At 44.0% G+C, this 22,378-nt stretch overlaps 1 protein-coding gene across 3 annotated transcripts in view; it reads left to right on the plus strand.

The window, feature by feature from the left end:
• csde1 (cold shock domain containing E1, RNA-binding) overlaps nucleotides 1-22,378 on the plus strand; it is a 44,836-nt gene that overhangs the window by 20,470 nt on the left and 1,988 nt on the right. For all 3 annotated transcript variants that reach the window (XM_056273475.1, XM_056273476.1, XM_056273477.1), the window contains 9 exons: nucleotides 9,535-9,675; nucleotides 9,776-9,940; nucleotides 17,879-17,986; nucleotides 18,759-18,937; nucleotides 19,097-19,209; nucleotides 19,359-19,478; nucleotides 19,609-19,787; nucleotides 19,888-20,051; nucleotides 20,293-20,425. In XM_056273475.1, coding sequence (XP_056129450.1) covers nucleotides 9,535-9,675; nucleotides 9,776-9,940; nucleotides 17,879-17,986; nucleotides 18,759-18,937; nucleotides 19,097-19,209; nucleotides 19,359-19,478; nucleotides 19,609-19,787; nucleotides 19,888-20,051; nucleotides 20,293-20,425 — 1,302 coding nt within the window. The remainder of the gene's footprint in view (nucleotides 1-9,534; nucleotides 9,676-9,775; nucleotides 9,941-17,878; nucleotides 17,987-18,758; nucleotides 18,938-19,096; nucleotides 19,210-19,358; nucleotides 19,479-19,608; nucleotides 19,788-19,887; nucleotides 20,052-20,292; nucleotides 20,426-22,378) is intronic.

Below are 22,378 nucleotides of genomic sequence, written 5' to 3' on the forward strand. Positions count from 1 at the left end.
TTAATTATTTTGAACTGTACTAATCTTGTCCTGAGTTCCCGTGATGTTTTCTTATAATTCCTTAAAATGTTTTCCCACTCCTTACTGGTAAAGGTAAGATTAAGACCAATCTCCCAGATTAACTTTAAATTGGATCCCAAACCATCAGAGTGTTTAGTCAACAACAAGTAATATTTTGAAGCTTCATGGCCTGTGCCAAACACCTCAACTATACACTACCGTTCAAAAGTTTGGGATCACCCAAACAATTTTGTGTTTTCCATGAAAAGTCACACTTATTCACCACCATATGTTGTGAAATGAATAGAAAATAGAGTCAAGACATTGACAAGGTTAGAAATAATGATTTGTATTTGAAATAAGATTTTTTTTACATCAAACTTTGCTTTCGTCAAAGAATCCTCCATTTGCAGCAATTACAGCATTGCAGACCTTTGGCATTCTAGCTGTTAATTTGTTGAGGTAATCTGGAGAAATTGCACCCCACGCTTCCAGAAGCAGCTCCCACAAGTTGGATTGGTTGGATGGGCACTTCTTTGAGCAGATTGAGTTTCTGGAGCATCACATTTGTGGGGTCAATTAAACGCTCAAAATGGCCAGAAAAAGAGAACTTTCATCTGAAACTCGACAGTCTATTCTTGTTCTTAGAAATGAAGGCTATTCCATGCGAGAAATTGCTAAGAAATTGAAGATTTCCTACACCGGTGTGTACTACTCCCTTCAGAGGACAGCACAAACAGGCTCTAACCAGAGTAGAAAAAGAAGTGGGAGGCCGCGTTGCACAACTGAGCAAGAAGATAAGTACATTAGAGTCTCTAGTTTGAGAAACAGACGCCTCACAGGTCCCCAACTGGCATCTTCATTAAATAGTACCTGTTAGAGCCTGTTTGTGCTGTCCTCTGAAGGGAGTAGTACACACCGGTGTAGGAAATCTTCAATTTCTTAGCAATTTCTCGCATGGAATAGCCTTCATTTCTAAGAACAAGAATAGACTGTCGAGTTTCAGATGAAAGTTCTCTTTTTCTGGCCATTTTGAGCGTTTAATTGACCCCACAAATGTGATGCTCCAGAAACTCAATCTGCTCAAAGAAGTGCCCATCCAACCAATCCAACTTGTGGGAGCTGCTTCTGGAAGCGTGGGGTGCAATTTCTCCAGATTACCTCAACAAATTAACAGCTAGAATGCCAAAGGTCTGCAATGCTGTAATTGCTGCAAATGGAGGATTCTTTGACGAAAGCAAAGTTTGATGTAAAAAAAATCTTATTTCAAATACAAATCATTATTTCTAACCTTGTCAATGTCTTGACTCTATTTTCTATTCATTTCACAACATATGGTGGTGAATAAGTGTGACTTTTCATGGAAAACACGAAATTGTTTGGGTGATCCCAAACTTTTGAACGGTAGTGTATCCGACAGTACATCTGAACTAGGCGGGGTTGTGGAGATAGACCCAAAAGTTTGACACAAGAGGTATCTTAGTTGAAGATATCTCCAGAACTGCTGTTGGGGGAGGCCATACTGTTGCACAAGCGCCGTGAATGATTTCATCGTACCCCTTCATCATATAAATCTCCTATAACCAATATTCCTTTTCCCGCCCATTGTGTCCAAATAAATGTTTTTTTTTTTCAATCTTCAACTTGGGATTCAACCAGATACTGGCTGCTAAATTCGGGTGGGGATTGAATTTGAGTCTAATTGAGATTTGTTTCCAAATCCATTGAGTGTTGACAACTATCAGATGGGTCATAGCTTCCGTAGGCAGTGCAGCGGTTATAAGATGGAGGGGAGGGAGAGCATCACAAAGTGTACTTTCGATGCCAAACCAGGGGGAGGGGGGGGGGCGCGCTCGGGAGGTAAAGTCCAGTGGGCAAGATGCCTGAGACCAAATGCTTGGTAGTATAACAGTAAGTTTGGGATACCCAGCCCACCCTGGTCCACTGGCCTTTGTAGTTTTTTCAAATTAAGTCGGGGGCATTTACCATCCCAGAGGAATCTGCTACATAGCTTGTCAAATTGTTTGAAATATTTAAGCGGGATTCTCACTGGGAGTGCTTGCAGAATGTAATTGAACTTCGGTGTACAGGTCATTTTCAAAACATTAGCTTTCCCCCATAGTGACACGTAAAGAGGAGTCCATCTTTCAATGTCTGCACTAAATTGACTCAGTAGAGGTTCGATGCTGACCTTCACTAGATCATCTAATTTAGGGGGGAAAGTCACACCCAGGTATTTAATGCCCTTGCTGGGCCAGGAGAATTACCCTCCCTGGAACAAGGTCTTGGGGCACTACGAGGTTAAGGGGAGGGCTTCTGATTTTTGCCAATTAACTTTGTAAGCTGATAAATGAGAGAATCTGTCTATAATTGTAAGCAGTGCAGGAAGGGAGCGCTCAGCGTCTGAGACTAGAACTAGGATGTCATCCGCGTAAAGCATCAGCTTGTGTATTGATTGACCAATTTGTATCCCTGGGAATGTTGGTTCTAATCGAATGGCCGCCGCCAGTAGTTCCAGAGCAAGTGCAAATGGGCCCGGAGAGATGCCGCCGCCCTGCCTGGTCCCCCTACCTAGCTCAAACCAGGGTGAGATCAGGCCATTAGTTTGCACAGCAACTTTGGGATGTGTGTACAGGAGTTGTATCCAGGTGATGAATGTATTGCTAAAACCAAATGACTCCAGGGTGAGGAATAGGTAAAGCCACTCAACCCTGTCGAACGCCTTTTCTGCATCCAGAGATATGGCCGCTGAGGGGGAGTTCGCATCACGAGTGGCCCACATAATGTCTATCAGGCGTCTGATGTTGTCAGCATAGCTACGTTTGGGGATAAAGCCCACCTCATCAGGGTGGATCAGGGTAGTGATGACTTTGTTGAGTCTGTTGGCTAGCAGTTTCGATAGCACCTTTTCATCATAGCCAAGCAATGAGATGGGCCTATAGCTTTTACAATCTACTGGATCTTTACCATTTTTTAAAATTACAGTAATAACTGCCTCCATCAGGGAGGGGGGAAGGGAGCCATTTTGAAACGCCTCTGTGTACATATCTAATAACATGGGGGCTAACTCCAGTGCATAGCACTTGTAGAATTCAGCTGTGAAGCCGTTAAGGCCAGGAGCTTTACCTGATGGTAGGCTTCTAATGACCTCTACTATCTCCTCAACAGTGATGGGCTCATCTAATAACTCACACTGCTCATCAGACAGAGTGGGGAGGTTCAGACTACCAAGGAAGGTTCGGATTTCCTCACTGTTCGCCTGCAATGCAGAAGTATACAGGCTGGCGTAAAATTGTCTAAACTCTGCATTGATATCTGAGGAGTCTGATAATAGGGTCCCCCCCTGATCTCTAATCGCTGGTATGGCGCTCATTGTCTCCTTCTGCTTTATGTATCTGGCCAGCATTCTCCCTGCTTTGTCTCCCTCTTCAAATTGTTTTTGCCTGGCTCTGAATAGGGCAAACTGCTTTCTCAGTGAGAATGGACTTAAATTGATATTTAAGACATGTAAGTGAGGTTAAATTAGTAGGCATCATGTTTTGTATATAGGCGGTCTCAGCTGTCTCAATTTGTTTTTCTAATTCAATTTGTTTAGCCATATTCCGTTTTTTCTTAAAAGAGGCATGTTGATTGACATGTCCTCTTAGGAAGGCTTTCATGGCTTCCCATGCTGTTCCCATTGATGGGGATGTTAGTAGATTAGTTTCCTTATAGAGGTTTATTTGGGCTCTTAAGGATTCTCTGAAGCCAGCATCCAGAAGAAGGCTTGAATTCATCCTCCATCTTGAAGTCCTATTCAACTTGTTAAAGGGGAGAATGCTGACCATTACGTGAGCGTGGTCTGAAATGTGAATACTACCAATACTAGAGGATGTTGCAGAGGATACAATGGAGTCTGAGATAAAGAGGTAATCAAGCCTAGAGAGTGTGCCATGAGGTGGGGAGTAGTATGTATATTCTCTGGAAGTTGGATTATGTAGGCGCCATACATCTACCAGGCCCAGATCCTTGCACATATCCTTCAATACACTCACTGACCTACGGGGTTGGGGCCTTGACGGCTGACGATCCAGAACAGGATCCCACACCTGATTAAAATCTACCCCCATGATGACTGGGTGGTCTCCCATCTCCCCCAAAATACACTCCAACCTACCAATAAAGGATGGGTCTTCAATGTTGGGCACGTAGGCATTAGCTAGAATAACTGAGTGGCCCTGTATTTCAGCTAGAACTACTAAGATCCTCCCTGAATCATCTGTGGTCTCCTTAATGCATTTATATTGGAGATGCTTATTAATCAGTATAGCCACCCCCCTATTGTGGCTAGATCCACATGCTACAGACACATATCCCACCCACCCAGTACGTAGTTTTCTTGCCTCCTGATCTAATAAATGCGTTTCCTGGAGAAACCCTACATCACAGTGTTTAGATTTCAGATAAGACAAAACTTTTTTCCTCTTAACCAGCGAATGTAGACCCTTAACATTTAGGCTCAAGTAGCACACTCCCTTATGTGACTGCATACTGTGCGTGTGCAATATGTTTTTTTATACCCCTATCTGCCTTAGTAGACTCACACAAAAAACAAGAAAAACATAGCGTGGGCATTCAAAGAAACAAACACATGAACAACTGTGAGTTGTGTAAACTCTGCCATGCAGTCTATCACTGCTTAGCTCTAAAACAAAACAGAATGGTCCGCGACTCGTAGAAATATGCTGCTCTCAGACCAAACCGGCATGGCTTTCAACTATTGCAGATGATTGAACGACGTCAACGCTCATGAACTAAAGAGCGAAATGGTAGCCTAATTTTAACACAATTAACCATGAGCAAACATGTTAATGTTACCAACACTATGCAAGTATGCAAAGCCTGTTTTCAACCTCGAGCAGAGTGCACTGACGTAACAAAACTGTTAGGCTGTCAGGCGAGTTAACGTTATGCTCTGCCTGCAACCAACTCCTTCACATGCACTCATACACACCCCCATGTGATCAGACGATTGCCTTACAACACTTAAAGCTAAAATCAAAATTCACGTCCAACAAATGGAGAACAGAAAACAATAGCCTAATACGGCTTTAGCCTAAGTGAAGAAATGAATACTAAAGTATAGGCTAATAAAATAAACCCTGACTTAGTCAGATAAACACAGGCCAGCTCATTGTAAAGTAGAACAGACGTTTCAAATGAGCTTGGACGTTACTTGTACGTTACGTCTTTGAGAGATTGGCAATCCTGCCCAAGGCTTGATTTAGGGGAAAAAAGTTATTTTCTAAAGTTAGCCTATTGGCTGCGCCATGTAGGCTATGGGCAGTGAGGAACGATGTTCAGAAGTCTATGGCCCATATGGATCAGTGGTCAAGTGTGTGGGCTCAAGTTAAGTCAGTCACAGGGTCTTGATGTACTCTAGGGCTTTTCTCGGGTCCTTGAACTCATGTCGCTGTCCTCCCTGACCCTTAGGGTTGATGACCAACACTGCCGGAAAACGCAGGGAAAATGCAACTCGGCGTTCATGGAGCATCTCCTTGCATTGCTTGAATTGTCTGCGTTTATCATTCACCGCCTTTGCATAGTCGGGGAAGATCATGATGCGATGCCCTCTCCATTCCAGTTTACCCTTGTTTCGGCTTGCTTGCATGATCCGGTCACGGTCCTGAAAGCGCAGGAACCTAGCCACAATGGCCCTCGGTGGTTGGTCGTCTGTTCTCCGTGGGGCTAGTGCACGATGGGCTCTGTCCGGTTCCAAACCTTTGGGAAAGTCCAGACCCAAGATATCCGGGATCACCTCGGTTAGAAATGAGAGAGCCGCTTTACCCTCACAGGACTCGGGAAAGCCTATGAACACAAGGTTGTTGCGGCGGCCTCGGGAGTCTAGATCATCCACCCGCAGCCGGAGTTGCTCAAGTCCGGCCCGGGTGGAAGGCGGGTCCTTTTTCCGGGCCTTTTCGCTATCCTCCAGGAAGCCTAGCCGACCTTCGACGTCGGACATGCGTGTGTTAATGGCAGTCAGTTTGGACTTCATGGAGGTGATGGTTCGTTGGATTTCATCAAGCTTGTTGTTGTGCCCAGTGGACATGTTTTTCAGGAGGTTGTATATATTCTTGATATCAGTGGCCACGTTGCTAGCAGTAGGCTCGTCTGTGATGTTAGCAGTCGCGTCAGCCAACCCACCACGCTTGTCGCTGCTAGGTCGATCAGGAGAGTCTGCTCTTTTTGACGTTGCGTTCTTTCCTTGGTGTTTCTTTTCTTTTCCTGACATTTCTTCGGCTGTAACTTTTGTTTTAGCTCAGCAAATATTAACTATGGCGTCGTTCAACTATAATTTAAAATGTATTTTAAAAGCCACGCTGGTCGGAGACGGTCTTCAAGCAGCCATTCTCAAACTCCGCGTCGCGTGACTCCTAAAAAAAATCATTTTATTACAACATTGTAAGGGGGAGAGGGTAGTGGGGTTCAGGGAGAGGGATTTGAGGGAGAGGAGTGGGGTTAAGGGAGCGAGGTTGAGGTGGGCAAAGATAATTCACAATGGGGAGTTGGGTTGGGGGAGAGGGGATTGGGGTTGAGGGGAGTGGGGTTGAGGGAGAGGGGAGTGGGTTTGAGGGTGAGGGGTGTGGGTTTGAGGGTGAGGGGTGTCTGTCCGTCTCACGGCCCGAGAATGGACGCAAAGTTCCGCTCCTGTTGAAACTGTGTTGGCTTCACTATTCGCGTAGCTAACAGAATGGGTAGATACAGTATTCTTCACCTCCCTAGCACTGTCCCATAACGGAGGACTTATAAATGCCTAGATTTTCATTTCATTTCATTTACCTTTATTTAAACAGATTAGTCCCATTGAGATTAAAATCTCTTTTACAAGAGAGACCTGGCCAAGAATGGCAGCAGTATACCAGTTTCAGCACACACTCACATGAAGACAACAGCATAGCTCAAAGTGCAAAATAGCATAAAAATGAAGGGAAAAGATACAAACCTGTTATCAATTGAAACATTTATAATTTCCAACAGACTCAATTTCCATAGACTTAGCCATACCTTTAAATTCGGATAGAGTAACCAAGTCCTGGAGTTTAAGTCTATTTTGCGGGCTATTCCAGGCAGATGGTGCAGAAAACGTAAAGGCCTTCTTGCCCAGCTCAGTCTGAACTTTAGGAACAGTCATTTGTAAGGTGTCCTGAGACCGTAATCCATAAGTGCCATGTTTTATGGACGGAAAGCTAGATAAATAACAGGGGAGGGTACCCAGAATGGCCTTGTAGATAAAAACATAGCAGTGACTAAGTCGTCGTGTTGATAGTGCAGGCCAATTGACTTTGGAATAAAGGACACAGTGATGAGTGAGAGCTCTACAGTTTGTAACAAACCATAATGCTCCATGATACACAGTGTCTAACATATGGACACAATGGGCTGGTGCCTTCATGTACAGTAAGTCACCATAGTCGAAAGGTATGAAAATAATAACTATAGTTAATATGCTAATTTACTGGCCAATAGCTAAACTAAAACCAAGATATCTCAGTCCTCCTTTTACTCTCGCCTCAGTCCTGTGGTTGGTGAGAAGTGGTGGTTGCCTGGCAACGTGGCTAGTTCTGTTGATGATGACTAGCTAGCTAGCTGGCTGAGTTGACAAGGGCTAATCAGCACAGTTGAATGGATGACAGGAAAGTGGAGAAAATAATACAGCAACGTTATCACTTCGCTATAGATAAATGAAATAAAGTGGGTGGGCAAAGGCAAGTACAGTACGACCAAAGTGTCTTCTTGGCCGCCCATCAGTCTTTCAATAGCTAGCTAACGTAACATTAGTTTGCAGCAGGTAATCGATACAACGTAACTGACTGTAGCTAATGTGAACAGCTGTTAACTCGAAAAGAAACTAGCTAGCTAACATTTACGGCGTGTTACTGTAAGGAATATAAAACATTCAACTCTAAGACTAATGTAGACACAGCAGGCTGCCCAAATACAAACTATTCAGTCTTTTACATCAGTTTACCATAAAACATTTTTTTCTCCCTCTTCTCAACCGTTTTTCAACAACCCCTTCTCTTTTCTCCACAACAACAATACAGACAATACAATAATACACAAATTCTTATTGTTAAGAACGGGATGGTTATACATGTATACATATTTTATAGCCTAACATTACTCATGATATTTATAAATTGAAAACAAGCTGAAATTAATTAATGTGCGCCTGTTGAAACGACGAGCATCTGGTGGGTGTGATTTCAGTCTGTCGTAACTCTAGCACACAGTCAGTGACCGGCAGTCCGGAACAAAATAGGTATCTATGAATATACTCATCAATATAGAAAATAAGCTGAATTTCACTGGAAACTAACCTCTCAGGTGATCCGACTTGAAGGCTGTCTTCAAAAACGCTCTGCTGTCTATGTGCCGGCTGCCAGCTTCAACAAGCTTCGCTGTCACTGAGCTCATGTGCCGCTGTAACTCTGAGCTCGCTCTTCACAATCGCGGAAATCACCGACATGACATGAAATGGACCCATAGATATGAAGCCGAAATGTTTAAGATCCTGATAACCTGTCTATTAACTCGATTACTATTGCCCCAACCACGGAAATTGCAAGAAAGAGGGGCTGAACGTGAAACAAGCTATGAAACACTTCTGGACAGGATTTGAATTGCTATTTTTATTCTCAATTCTTATCGTTTTGGCACTGGTGATTTTCCTTTGGCGCTGGCTAAAACGTCTTTGGGGGGGTGCCAAAAATTCCTCTATGCAGGAAAAAATTTGTACTACTACTAATTTCAGCCGCTCCCGTTAGGGGGCGCCACAGCGGATCATCCATTTCCATCTCTCCCTATCCTCTGCATCTTCCTCTGTCACACCTGCATGTCCTCCCTCATCGCATCCATAAACCTCCTCTTTGGCCTTCCTCTTCCCCTCTTCCCTGGCAGCTCCATATTCAGCATACTTCTCCCAGTATAGCCTGACTTTAAAACGGAACCAAAAAATTTGATCGGACAAAGGAGCTGACACTAAAAACACACGAGATGAAATAAAAACAAATTGGTATAAACCTGGGCTTTTCTTGCTTAATTTTTTTATTTTCCCATGTCTTTGGCTATTCCTGTAAAGTTTTTGTTTTTTTTTATAATTTCTACACTGCCAGCCAGGGCCCATCTGAGCACTTGGCACACTCAGTCATTCAGGGAAAAGTTGGGTTTTAGTTACACTGTCTTATTGCATCATGGTGTGAAGTCTTTTAAGCGGGTGCGACAAATGGTTACTGACAAATGTCCTTCTTTTGATGCACTACTGAGATCTCAACTGAATCCTAATGTCAGTTCACGTGATAGGATGATGGGTACAGCAAGCAAGTTTACAACCACCGCTTGTCTTTTCTGACAAACCTGACAGACATTCTGATACCGGATTTTCCTTTTTGTATCGGGTGTGTGGGGGGTACCTACTCGTTCTTGGTGTGATCTGTAGACTATTGACCTTAACCTTGTATCACTTAATATGTCCTGTTGTGTGGTTACATCCAGGGTGTGATCGCTGCAATGCGAGATGGCTTTGGCTTCATAAAGTGTGTAGATCGGGAGGCAAGGATGTTCTTTCACTTCAGTGAAGTCTTGGAGGAGAGCCAGCTGCATATCTCAGATGAAGTGGAGTTCACAGTGGTGCCTGTAAGTTATTTTTCAATGTTAATGAAATTCTTGTTTAGCGCTGCTGATTGATAAAATCTTTTGAGGAATATTTGAACAAAGATGTCTCCCCTTCTTCAAGGACATGCTGTCAGCTCAGAGGAACCATGCAGTGCGTATCAAGAAGCTGCCCAAGGGCACTGTGTCTTTCCATACCCAGTCTGAGCAGCGATTTGTGGGTGTGGTAGAAAAGGAAGTTGTGGGAGCCACCTCCAAGAATGCCAGTCCCAGCAAGGGCAAGGAGAAGGTACCATAGCTCACCACAATCTAGCAAACATTCCTTATCCTCCTGCGTTCCATATCCGAATGATGCTTCCTACCTTCCCGTTCCCTTGACCTTTCTCTCGTCTTTCTAGTATATTGCCAAAGGATCGCTGTGCATAAACCTAGAGCAGCTCTGCAGTCAGCATCCTCCATGTGTTTTTTCTTATTTTATTTTTTGGGGGGGGGTGTGATATTAGTCCTAATGTTCCTTTTGCTTTTTCCTCCAAACTTTCACCCCTTCGTGCTCCTTATCTTCATTAGAAAAGAGACAAGGTAGGATCTTTTTTTGCATGACGCCATCTGATTGAGTTAATGTGTGAGTTTATGTGCACACTAATACGTCGATCTTACTGTGATTTGGCTAATACTGGATTATTGAATTGCCATGTTAATGCCTTTATCTGATTTCCAAAATCGGGATGTCTTAATCAACTTATTCAAAACCCAATTAAGATTCCTGGATTTTTTTCCCCCCAATATTTTCATACATGTGAATATTCTGATTTTTCGTCCCCCCCTCCCCCCACCTTTTCTCCCCAATTGAATTTGGCCAGTTACCCCACTCTTTCACGCCGACTGGCCGTTGCCCCATCCCCTCTGCTGATCCAGGGAGGGCAGCAGACTTCCACATGCCTCCTCCGATACATGTGGAGTCGCCAGCTGCTTCTTTTCACCTGACAGTGAGGAGTTTCACCAGGGGGACGTAGCACATGGGAGGATCACACCATTCCCCCGAGTTCCCCCTCCCCCTGAACTGGCACCCCAACTGACCAGAGGAGGCACTAGTTCAGCGACCAGGACACATACCCACATCCGGCTTCCCACCCGCAGACACAGCCAGTTGTGTCTGTAGGGATGCCTGACCAAGCTGGAGGTAACACGGGGATTTCAACCGGCGATCTCCGTGTTGATAGGCAACAGAATAGACCACTACGCTCACCAGATGCCCATTTTTCTTTTTTTTTAAACTGCGCATGTCGGGAGTCTTAAATCTTGGATAAGAACAAACGTGACCGTTTTGGGGCCAAAATAACATGTAGCTTAGCAGTCACATTACAGACCCTTCCAGAAATGAACCGCCTTCACAAAGCAAGACCCAACAACAAGGTCAACAAGGTCAAGGATTTTTCGTCCCCCCCTCCCCCCACCTTTTCTCCCCAATTGAATTTGGCCAGTTACCCCACTCTTTCACGCCGACTGGCCGTTGCCCCATCCCCTCTGCTGATCCAGGGAGGGCAGCAGACTTCCACATGCCTCCTCCGATACATGTGGAGTCGCCAGCTGCTTCTTTTCACCTGACAGTGAGGAGTTTCACCAGGGGGACGTAGCACATGGGAGGATCACACCATTCCCCCGAGTTCCCCCTCCCCCTGAACTGGCACCCCAACTGACCAGAGGAGGCACTAGTTCAGCGACCAGGACACATACCCACATCCGGCTTCCCACCCGCAGACACAGCCAGTTGTGTCTGTAGGGATGCCTGACCAAGCTGGAGGTAACATGGGGATTTCAACCGGCGATCTCTGTGTTGATAGGCAACAGAATAGACCACTACGCTCACCAGATGCCCATTTTTCTTTTTTTTTTAAACTGCGCATGTCGGGAGTCTTAAATCTTGGATAAGAACAAACGTGACCGTTTTGGGGCCAAAATAACATGTAGCTTAGCAGTCACATTACAGACCCTTCCAGAAACGAACCGCCTTCACAAAGCAAGACCCAACAACAAGGTCTTGATGAGTCTTACATCATTGAAATAGTTTAAAATTGAGTTTTAGCGTGTTAACTGATGCCTCCTGCTGGCCGGTGTCTGTAATCTGTTTACAGTTGAAGTGGATCATTTGTTCAATGAAAACGGTGACTGTGTTGTCAGACGGAGTTGCAACATTATCAGCGTTTCATAAGCATGTGAAACCGGAAGTTTCTGTGCCACTAATGTTCATACTTTTTTTTTTAAAGCAATATATTTATTGAATTTTTTTTGCAAATTACATCAAAACAAGTAATAGCACAGTACAGCAAACATTTTCACCCTACCCCCCCATAACCCCGTCCCTATAACAAGTAATACAATTCAAAGCAGGGTTAAAGAAGATAATAAAAATAAAAATAATAAAATAAAATAATAATAATTTCTTTCACAGACTGATTAGAGGGTGTGGTTTTTTTTTTCAGTTGCTTTTACGCATATGAACAATCGGATAGAGTTGTACTAATGTACATACTTAATAAACCACAACACAACACAATGGTGACAAGCTCTTCAAACACTTTTCTTAGGCAACCAAATGTTCTTATACTGTCACATCACTATGGCTGTCACGATCACGACATTTTAGTTGCCGATTAATTGTCATACAAATAATGGCGATTAATGGTTTGTCTTTTTTTGCCCCCCCCCCCCCTTTCTCCCCAGTTGGACTTGGCAAACTTTTGTAGCATTTCTTTAAATGCTGTTTTTTCAGCCGTATTGAATGGCTGCATTTCTTTGGCTGTATACAGTATTACACTGTCTGTTAACGTGCACCATCTGATACTGTCATGTCTTTAGTTAGACACTCGTCCGAACGCTTTGGGAACAGTCAGTTGCCGGGATGGAGCTGCGGCGGTGGCTGTCTTTCCAAGGTCGGCGAATTGGGTGGGGTGGTGGATCCGTAGATGGTTTTTAAATGTGTGGTATTCGCGCTTTTGACCGCCTCCTTTTTGCTGCAAATCCGACAAACGGTCTCCTCCAAGTTATTGTGCTCCCCTTTTTCATCTGTCTGGCTCTGCAACTACGTCCACGATGTTGATGTCAACACACACTCTTTGAAATGCAGTCGTCCAATATTGTAGAATATTAGAGAATAATCGTCTTAAGATAAACAGCTTGTTGGCGCTAATTCACCACTTGTGCCAGGGGTGCCACAAGATGACATCATTAAAAGAGCGCCGGTCAAACAACAAACATTGGAAAACGAGGTGGGAGTAGTGATGAAACATGACATTTCTTTTAGCTTCATCCAGCTGTTCTTATACATTTGAATGGAAACGATTCTAACCATTATGCAAAATGACCGCGGTCAGGTCAAATAATCACGATCAGGCGATTATGTAATGACTGTGACAGCCCTACACATCATTAAAGACCAAAGACCCTGAGTGTGTGCCATGAGTTTTCTATAAGCTCATGATAGTTGGTGTTCAAGGAAAATAGTTTGGCAACTTGGGAGAAATAAACAAGGATTTCCCGTTCCCTCTCTTCCTCACTGATGATGGTTAATTTTGTAACATCACTTACTACTTGTCATGGATTTTGTACTGTCTTTCTACTCAAAAGCAATACAAAGATGAAAGGTAAAATGCCTTTTTTTGCATTTTCCTTTTCAAAGTACCCTCTCTAGTTCAGCATCTCTCAGCTGATCTTTTTTCTGATCCTCATGTCATCAGACGCACCCATAAATATACAGCCTATCAGAGCAAATCATCAGAATATGAAATACCGCCCACCCTTATTGCCAACCTCTGCCTGTACTTGTCACTCAGAGGTCGGCTCTCGACAACTCCCATGGTTCTTGAGACAGTTTGATAATAGTTATGGATGAGGTTGTTAGTCATTTTCAATAAATTGTTGCTGAATGTTTTATGATGCTGTCTTCAAGGTTTTTAGAAATAAGTTAAATCTGGTGACTGATTTTGGTCTGGCTTGAACGATTCTGATTCAGTCCAGTCACAGCAGAGGTGGAACGGAAGCTGCAGAGCAGACCCACGGTCGCAGAGCAGACACATGGCAGTGCAGACACACGTTCACAGAGCAGACACACGGCAGTGCAGACACACGGTCGCAGAGCAGACACGGCAGTGCAGACACACGTTTGCGGTGCAGACACGGTCACAGAGCAGACACACGGTTGCAGAGCAGACACACGGTCGCAGTGCAGACACGTGGTCGCAGTGCAGACACGGTCGCAGAGCAGACACACGGCAGTGCAGACACGGTCGCAGTGCAGACACACAGTCACAGAGCAGACACACGGCAGTGCAGACACACGGTCACAGAGCAGACACACGGTCACAGAGCAGACACACGGTCAAGTTTTTCTTGTTAAAAAAAATTGCGTTGTTGTATAGTAACAATAAAATTAGATATCTGAGGTGCGTCCTGGTAGTGTAGCGGTCTATTCCGTTGCCTACCAACACGGGGATCGCGGCTTGGTCGGGCATCCCTATAGACACAATTGGCCGTGTCTGCGGGTGGGAAGCCGGATATGAGTATGTGTCCTGGTCGCTGCACTAGCGCCCCCTCTGGTCGGTCGGGACACCTATTCAGGGGGGAGGGGGAACTGGGGGGAATAGCATGATCCTCCTACGCGCTACGTCCCCCTGGTGAAACTCCTCACTGTCAGGTGAAAAGAAGCGGCTGGTGACTCCACATGTATCGGAGGAGGCATGTGGTAGTCTGCAGCCCTCCCTGGATCAGCAGAAGGGGTGGAGCAGCGACTGGGACGGCTCAGAAGAGTGGGGTAATTGGCCAAGTACAACTGGGGAGGAAATTCGGCATCTGAATAATATACTGAAGAGAGAGGCTGTCCCCCCCCACCCCACCCGCAGCTTCCCACCCGTAGACACGGCCAATTGTGTCTGTAGGGACGCCCAACCAAGCCGGACGTAACACAGGGATTTGAACTGGCGATACCCTAGACCACTATGCTACCCGGACGCCCCCTATAGGCTATGTTTTATATTGATTTAGACATACAAGGATGCTGTTGGAACATCTGGAATAAAATATTCCTTTAGAACATCAAGTAGTATTGTAGCCTGTTGAAAATACCACTCTGTTGGTCTGTATTTGGTCAGTACACTGTATCACTCTGTGTTGGTCTATACGTGTTCAGTACACTGTATCACTGTGTTGGTCTATACGTGGTCAATACACTATCACTCTGTGTTGGTCTGTACGTGGTCAGTACACTGTATCACTCTGTGTTGGTCTGTACCTGGTCAGTACACTATATCACTCTGTTGGTCTGTACGTGGTCAGCATACTGTGGCACTCTGTTGGTCAGTACGTGGTCAGCACACTGTATCATTCTGTTGGTCTGTACGTGGTCAGCACACTGTATCACTCTTGGTCTGTACGTGGTCAGTACACTATCACTCTTGGTCTGTATGTGGTCAGTACACTGTATCACTCTGTTGGTCTGTATGTGGTCAGTACACTATCACTCTGTTGGTCTGTACGTGGTCAGTACACTGTATCAGTCTGTGTTGGTCTGTACGTAGTCGGCACACTATCACTCTGTTGGTCTGTACGTGGTCAGTACACTGTATCACTCTGTGTTGGTCTGTACGTGGTCAATACACTGTATCACTCTGTTGGTCTGTACGTGGTCAGTACACTGTGTCACTCTGCTAAGGGGCAACAAATGTAGCAGATGTTCAGTTTTTGACTTAAAATCAACCCACACAAATGAACAAGAAACTGTACTGTTTCTCAGCTGGGCAGCAGGGGAGAGTAGGGGCTGGATGTGATCTGTTGTCAAAACCGTCTGACGCGGTTTAACTGTTTTCTGTTGGTATTTGCAAGCACCAGAAATTGACTCTTGCGCGCTTGTGCGGGCACATCGGTTAACTTGGACTCCGAAATGAATCGCTGGCAAAATTGTAATGTTGTGCGGCTTTCCAGTTGTGTTGTTGCTCTAATATCAGGCTCAGTGAGATTTTAGACTGCAGCTGCTGACAACAATGATCCAGTGACCCACAATCCAGTCCAGCTAGGCTGTCGGGTATATTCTGTCACCAACTGGTCTCGGTCTTCTACTTAACTGCAATTTTAGCAAAGTAAACGTCCCTTTAAAGCTAGCACATTTTACAAGCAAGCTGTGGAGGCGTGGAAAGTGTTCTTTACATACAAGTATGTTTTCCCCACTCCTGCATGATGTTTAACAACCCGCATGTGTCACACAGAAATCCATCCTGACTGAAAGACTGAAAACTGGGCCAATAATGGCCTCATGTTTTTGACTTGTCCTTTAACTAGTACAGTCCTGGAGCCTGCATTGGAGGGGGGGGGGGGGTAAAGAGCCAGACAAAGTTCTGGAGCCTGCGTGTGGGGGGGGGGGGGTAAAGTGCTAGACAAAGGGTGACAAAATCTTCATGTTCTGCAAATGATCCTTCCCTCATGCAGACGTGAACACAAACTGAAGTGTGTTTAAACTCTACACCAGTGTTACTCTTTATGCAGCTCACGAGACTGTTTTGCGCCTCATACAGATCCACTGATAACAATAAGAACATAGCTATAACTTCTATAGGTTCCGTTTGTGTCCTGTGTTAGCAACATTGAAATTAATTATCCAGCAGATGGCAGCATACTGAAGCTACGTCAAAGAACATAGGCTATGTAACAGCGTGGGATAGGGGTAGACGTATAGCCTATGTGTGTAGCTTTGTATTTGCGAAATGTTTTGCAAGCTCTGTGGCTCTTTGAGGAATGGTCTTACTCATAAGTGGCTCTCCTAAGAAAATGAGTGAGTGCCACTGCTGTACACACATTGTTCATGTAAGCGGGTATTTTGTAACTAGATTCAGACCACATGTTCCTCTGATTTGCACATTTTTCATGGAGATAAAATCACACGTGTTCTATAGATTCACGTATCCTATAGTCACACTTATTCTATAGATTCACACGAATTCTATTGTCACGTATTCTAGAGATTCACACGAATTCTATAGATTCACACGTATTCTATAGTCATGCTTACTCTATAGATTCAAACACATTCTATAGATTCACATGTATTCTATAGAGTCACACTTATTCTATAGATTCACATGTACTCTAAAGATTCACACGTATTCTATAGATTCCCATTTTAATGTGTGAAGAGAGAACAGTGTTCATCTTTCTGACTTGTCTTTATGATCATTAATATATTACAGAGTTCATGGACTCATTTTAAAACAGTCAATACAGGGTGCAGTCCTATTGACAAGTTCTGTAAAAGTGATTTGTGTGTTTTGAAAAAGGCAAAGCAGGGAAATGTCATTCCAATATCTAACCATTACGCATTGATTTGATTTTTTTTTAAGTTAAAATGAACCAGAAAGCACATAATATCCTTTGCACATGCTTCATAAAATCTTTCTGAACATTTGACTTCAGCGTTTCAGGTGACATCTCTGTCTTATGCGTCCCTGCTGTTGGGATGTTACGTTGTTGTTTTTGTCTTGAGAAACACTTGATTTACATAAATGGGACAAAAAGTCGCCAGTAAAACCTTGCATGCAGGACGATTTGACCTGAGAGAAGTAATTTCATGGGATTAAGGCTTTCAAAGCACAAAGCCACCTAATCAGGGTCTGAAACAGGACTTTTCGGCTCTGTGCATACCTGTAGTCCACTGACTTCCGGTTTCTACTGCAGAGGTCACACCAGTTTCCTGTTTGTTGGCGTGTGCTAGTGACAATGGCATGTTTTTGGCGATGCCTGCAAGATTTACCATAGATAAATGTCAACGACATGCACAACTGTCCACACACTTTCACCTGCACCTACCAGCAAACAGTTGAAACGTATCAAGTTGTACATATGAAGTTACGTCCACCATTATGAGGATGAGCGGACGGACGGACAGAATTGAGGACGTAATTGAAACATTTCATCCGTTTGCTGGTAGGTGCATGTGAAAGTGTGTGGACAGTTGTGTGCGTGTCGTTGACATTTATTCATGGTAAATCTTGCAGGCGTCGCCAAAAATATGCCACTGTCAATAGCACACGCCAACAAACCGGAAACTGATATGACCACTGCAGTAGAAACAGGAAGTCAGTGGACTACAGGTATGCACAGGGTGGATAGGTGATGAGTGCTAAACTTTGGCACCACAATTGCTAAGTTGTCTTGTTTTCCTCCCAACCTGTTCTACCTTCTTCAGGAAGCAGAGGAGGGCGTGATTGCGTACGAAGACTGTGGAGTGAAGCTGACTGTGTCATACCACAGCAAGGACCTAGAGGGAAGCTGCCACCCACAGACTGGAGATAAGGTATCCAACATATTCTCCTGTTTGTATTAGATCATGCGGAGCAGGGATCCCCAACCTTTCTTGCACAGTGGACCGATTTAGTGTTGACTGTTCTTGCGGACTGGTCGGCAGGGTAGGGCAGTTACAAGTTAGTAGCATCATTACATGAGTAATGTTTGGATATTAAACACACGGTGCATATTTTCCTCCCAGGAACATATAAAAACATTGCAACTCACCAGTATCACTGACTGAGTGGGAGCCCTGGGCTTGTTTCCCTACAACAAGACGGTCATGACATGTGAATCATTGGTCACAATAAAGCCATGTTTTAGGTACAGCTCTTTGTATTTACTTTTGAAGGAAGCTTTTTTTTTTTTTTTGCAGTTGTGGCCTCTGCTGTGTGCGTTATCATCATCATTGTTAGACCGTTTATTTCCCCGACCTCTTCCAAAGAAACACCCAATGTGTTAATGTTATGTTAATTATTCAGGTAACTTTGTTTTTTTTTTTTTGCTGAATTACATCATTTCCTCGCAGCCCGATAGCAAATGCTTTGCGGCCTGGTTCTGGTCCGTGGCCCGGTGGTTGGGGACCATTGATGTGGAGAAAGAAGACACATCTTTATATTAAATAGTGTCCTGACAGGAATGACAACTGACAAACATGGACAGGTTTTAAGCAGACCTCCGAGTGTAGTTGTTTCTGTAGGATGTCATAACACACTAGTTTTATTTATTTAATTAATTTTTACTCGAACGATGTCTCGTGTCAATCGTGGTTTGCCCTGCAGGTGGAGTTCTCCATTAACGAAGTAAAGAGAACTGGTCAGCAGAGTGCAGTGGCCATCAAAATCCTCAACCGTAACACCACTAATAGCAAGAGGCTGCAGGGATTTGTTGCCACGCTGAAAGACAACTTTGGTTTCATTGAGACAGCCAATCACGACCAAGAGATTTTCTTCCACTACAGGTAAAAATAGATGGCAGGTTGGCTCACAAGTGACTGTCCGTTCACCATATTTATTTATTTATTTTGTGGGCATTCATATATCCTTAAGGCAATATATTCCTCTGTATCCTGTAAATGTCTTCGGTAACAACAACTGTCTTTTTCCAATGTATGTTACAGTGAGCTTTGTGGAGACTTGGAGAACTTGGAGCTAGGTGATACTGTGGAGTACACCCTCTCTAAGGGCAAGGGCAACAAAGTCAGTGCTGAGAAAGTTACTAAGGTGGCTGCAGGTAGGGAGCATTTCTATTTACATATATCATGATACCTGGAATGGCTTGTCTGTTTACACTCAGCTGTGTCAACAGGCAGTGACTGAGCAAAATTCTCACTTGGTTTTGGGCTCTTGTGAATACTGATTGTGTGTGATTTAACTTTTTAGTGAATACTGTGGCGGAAGATGTTGGCGCGGTAGTCATGCTGGGGAAGGTGGTCCGTCCTCTGCGCAGTGTAGATCCCTCCCAAACAGAGTACCAAGGGCTAATTGAGGTAACAGAGGAAAGTAAGTGTCACGTTCTGCAGAAAGGGTACAAGAGGCCTTAATGAGCAGATCAACTTCCTGTAGAAAATCTGTTTTCTCTCAAATCAAAATTCCTGCTGTCTTTTTTTTTTGTCTTTTTTTTTTTTTTCAGGTACAGCTAAAGGTCAGAGTTATCCATTTGGTATCATGAGCATGGCAAACAAAGCTGACTGTCTCCAGAAAGGAGAGCTGGTGAAGTTCCAGATCTGTAGCATAGCCCAAACTGGACAGAAGATGGCTTGTAATGTGGTGCCCCAGCGTAGAGCTTTGGTGGAATGTGTGAAAGACCAGGTAGTTATCAGTTGAGTGTTCCTTTTCAATTGTAGTAGATGACAGTAGAATTAGAAAAGTCTCTTAAGATTGTACTGATGTTATTTTTGCTGCCCCCCAGTTTGGTTTCATCACATATGAAGTAGGTGAGAGCAAGAAACTGTTCTTCCATGTAAAAGAGGTGCAAGATGGCCTGGAGCTCCAAACGGGAGATGAAGTGGAATTCTCTGTTATTCTCAACCAGCGTACAGGGAAATGTAGTGCCTGCAATGTACGAAGAGTCAGGTAAATACACCAGAGGACCACGGCACTGACCTTCTAGAATCTTGTAGACATTATGATCATGGTGGATGAAAATACTTGCACGCTTTAGTAGGGTTGCCAGACTTAAATATTTATATGCTTATTTTTGGGCAGAGTTATTGTAGTACTTGAGATTCCTGCCTTCAAAGTCACAGTGAAACTTTCTATTCTCCCGTTGCAACCCTAATAAATTGTTCACCACCTTGTGCTCCTGCCCTCATAGTGAAGGGCCTAAGCAAGTGGTGACCCCACGCCCTGATCGACTGGTGAACCGACTGAAGAGCATCACCCTGGATGATGCCAGTGCCCCCCGTCTGGTCATCGTAAGACAGCCCCGTGGTCCTGACAACTCAAAGGTATACAACAATGTGTCATTGCCTCAGTATTAAGTGATATTAAAGGTACCACAGTAAAATTTTGACTTTAAGCAAAAAATGGCCAGCGTGAGTGGTGGTTGGGAGGGGGGGCATGAAAAGCATTGTTGCTCTACACCAAAATGATAGCTTTGCCAGGTGCTGAGATTTCTTGCTTTCAAAACATGTTTTCCAGCCTGGAATCTGTATTGTGCTGTACTGGTAAACAAACCAGTACAGGACTCCCCACCTTGTAGAACTCAGTCTTCCACAAAACCGCAGCTCCCTATGCAACCATCTTCCTACAGGTTTCAACATGAAGGAGTCTGCTTTGCAGCACAGTTCTTAAGAACTCAAAGGTTACATGGTAAATACTGCTCCAGAAGTGGGGGCAGAAACTTAGACTACAAAGGCATGAAAAGTAATGCCAAAGTGTGGTAAACAGCTTCATCATTAAATGTACAAGTTAAATGTGTTTTACAAAGTAATTGCCTCTTCACTTGACATTTCTGTGGGAGCTCTGTGTTGGGGTAGCTTGCGGAAATGTGGGATTTTATTAGAGTTATTTGTAGGGATGAGTATTGTTAAGATTTTAATGGTACTCTTACTGATACTGCTTATTGATCCGGTACTTCAGTGGTACTCTTACTGGGGTTTTTTTTGTTGTTTTTTTTAAGAGAAAAAACAAATTAAGAACAATTAACATGGTTTTATTTTCTCATGTCTGGACAGAGTGTTACTTTTCATCATTAACCGTGTGTGTATAATTTTGTTTAGCTCCGTGTGGGCTGTAGGCTGCTAGCATGCATAACATACCTGAGGTGGATGGCCAACGACAGATGACCTACGAGCTAGGCAGTCCAAAATTGCATTTCTCACCTGTATTTGATGCACTTTCACTGGATGTTTGGAAAGATTGCTTGTGTTTCACCGTTGCCACAAGTGCAACACGTCTTTTGCGTGTAAAGGCCTTGTTCCTGCCCTCACATGCAAAACACTTGTTGCACTTGTGGCAACGAGCCTTGTCAGCATCGACTAGTGATGTATGACCAGACTTCTGACGTTTTAGTTGTGTGGGTGTGTGTGGGCATCAGGGAGCTGGCCCCACCCCTCGGCTCACACATACAACGGGCTCTGAGAGATTGGGAATAGCAAAAATGCATCATACACAAACGTCTTGATCTTGTTGCAAATCAGAAACGGAGTTGTGAGGTAAAAGAAACAGAGTTGTGAGGTAAAAGAAACAGTTGGGAGATAAAAGAATCGTGAGATAAAAGAAAGTGTTGTGAGGTAAAAGAAACAGTTGGGAGATAAAAGAAAGAGTTGTGAGGTAAAAGAAACAGTTGTGAGATAAAAGAAACAGAGTTGTGGGGTAAAAGAAACAGTTGCAAGATAAAAGAGTTGTGAGATAAAAGAAAGAGTTGTGAGGTAAAAGAAACAGTTGTGAGGTAAAAGAAACAGTTGTGAGATTAAAGAAACAGTTGTGAGGTAAAAGAAACAGAGTTGTTAGGTAAAAGAAACGGAGTTGTGAGGTAAAAGAAACAGTTGGGAGATAAAAGAGTCGTTAGGTAAAAGAAACAGTTGTGAGATAAAAGAAACACCGTTGTGAGGTAAAAGGTGCTAGATGATGTTTATGTAGTCTAAATAAATAGGAAGTTTATTTTCTTAAGTTCTCATATACCGATAGCAGAACCGTTCACGTCAGACCTTATCAGAGCTCGGGCGGCACCGTGGCCCAGTGGTCAGCACTGTCACCTCACAACAAGAAGGTCCTAGGTTCGAACCCCAGGGTTGTGTAACCTCGGGGGTCATCCCAGGTCGTCCTCTGTGGAGTTTGAATGTTCTCCCTGTGTCTGCATGGGGTTTTCTCCGGGTGCTCCGGTTTCTCCCACCATCAAAAAAAAGACATGCATGTTAGGGTTAGTAATCCTGTCTGTGCCCCTGACCGAGGCATGG

Source organism: Lampris incognitus, chromosome 2, assembly GCF_029633865.1.
Source record: "Lampris incognitus isolate fLamInc1 chromosome 2, fLamInc1.hap2, whole genome shotgun sequence".
In the NCBI taxonomy this organism is placed as follows: Eukaryota; Metazoa; Chordata; class Actinopteri; order Lampriformes; family Lampridae; genus Lampris; species Lampris incognitus.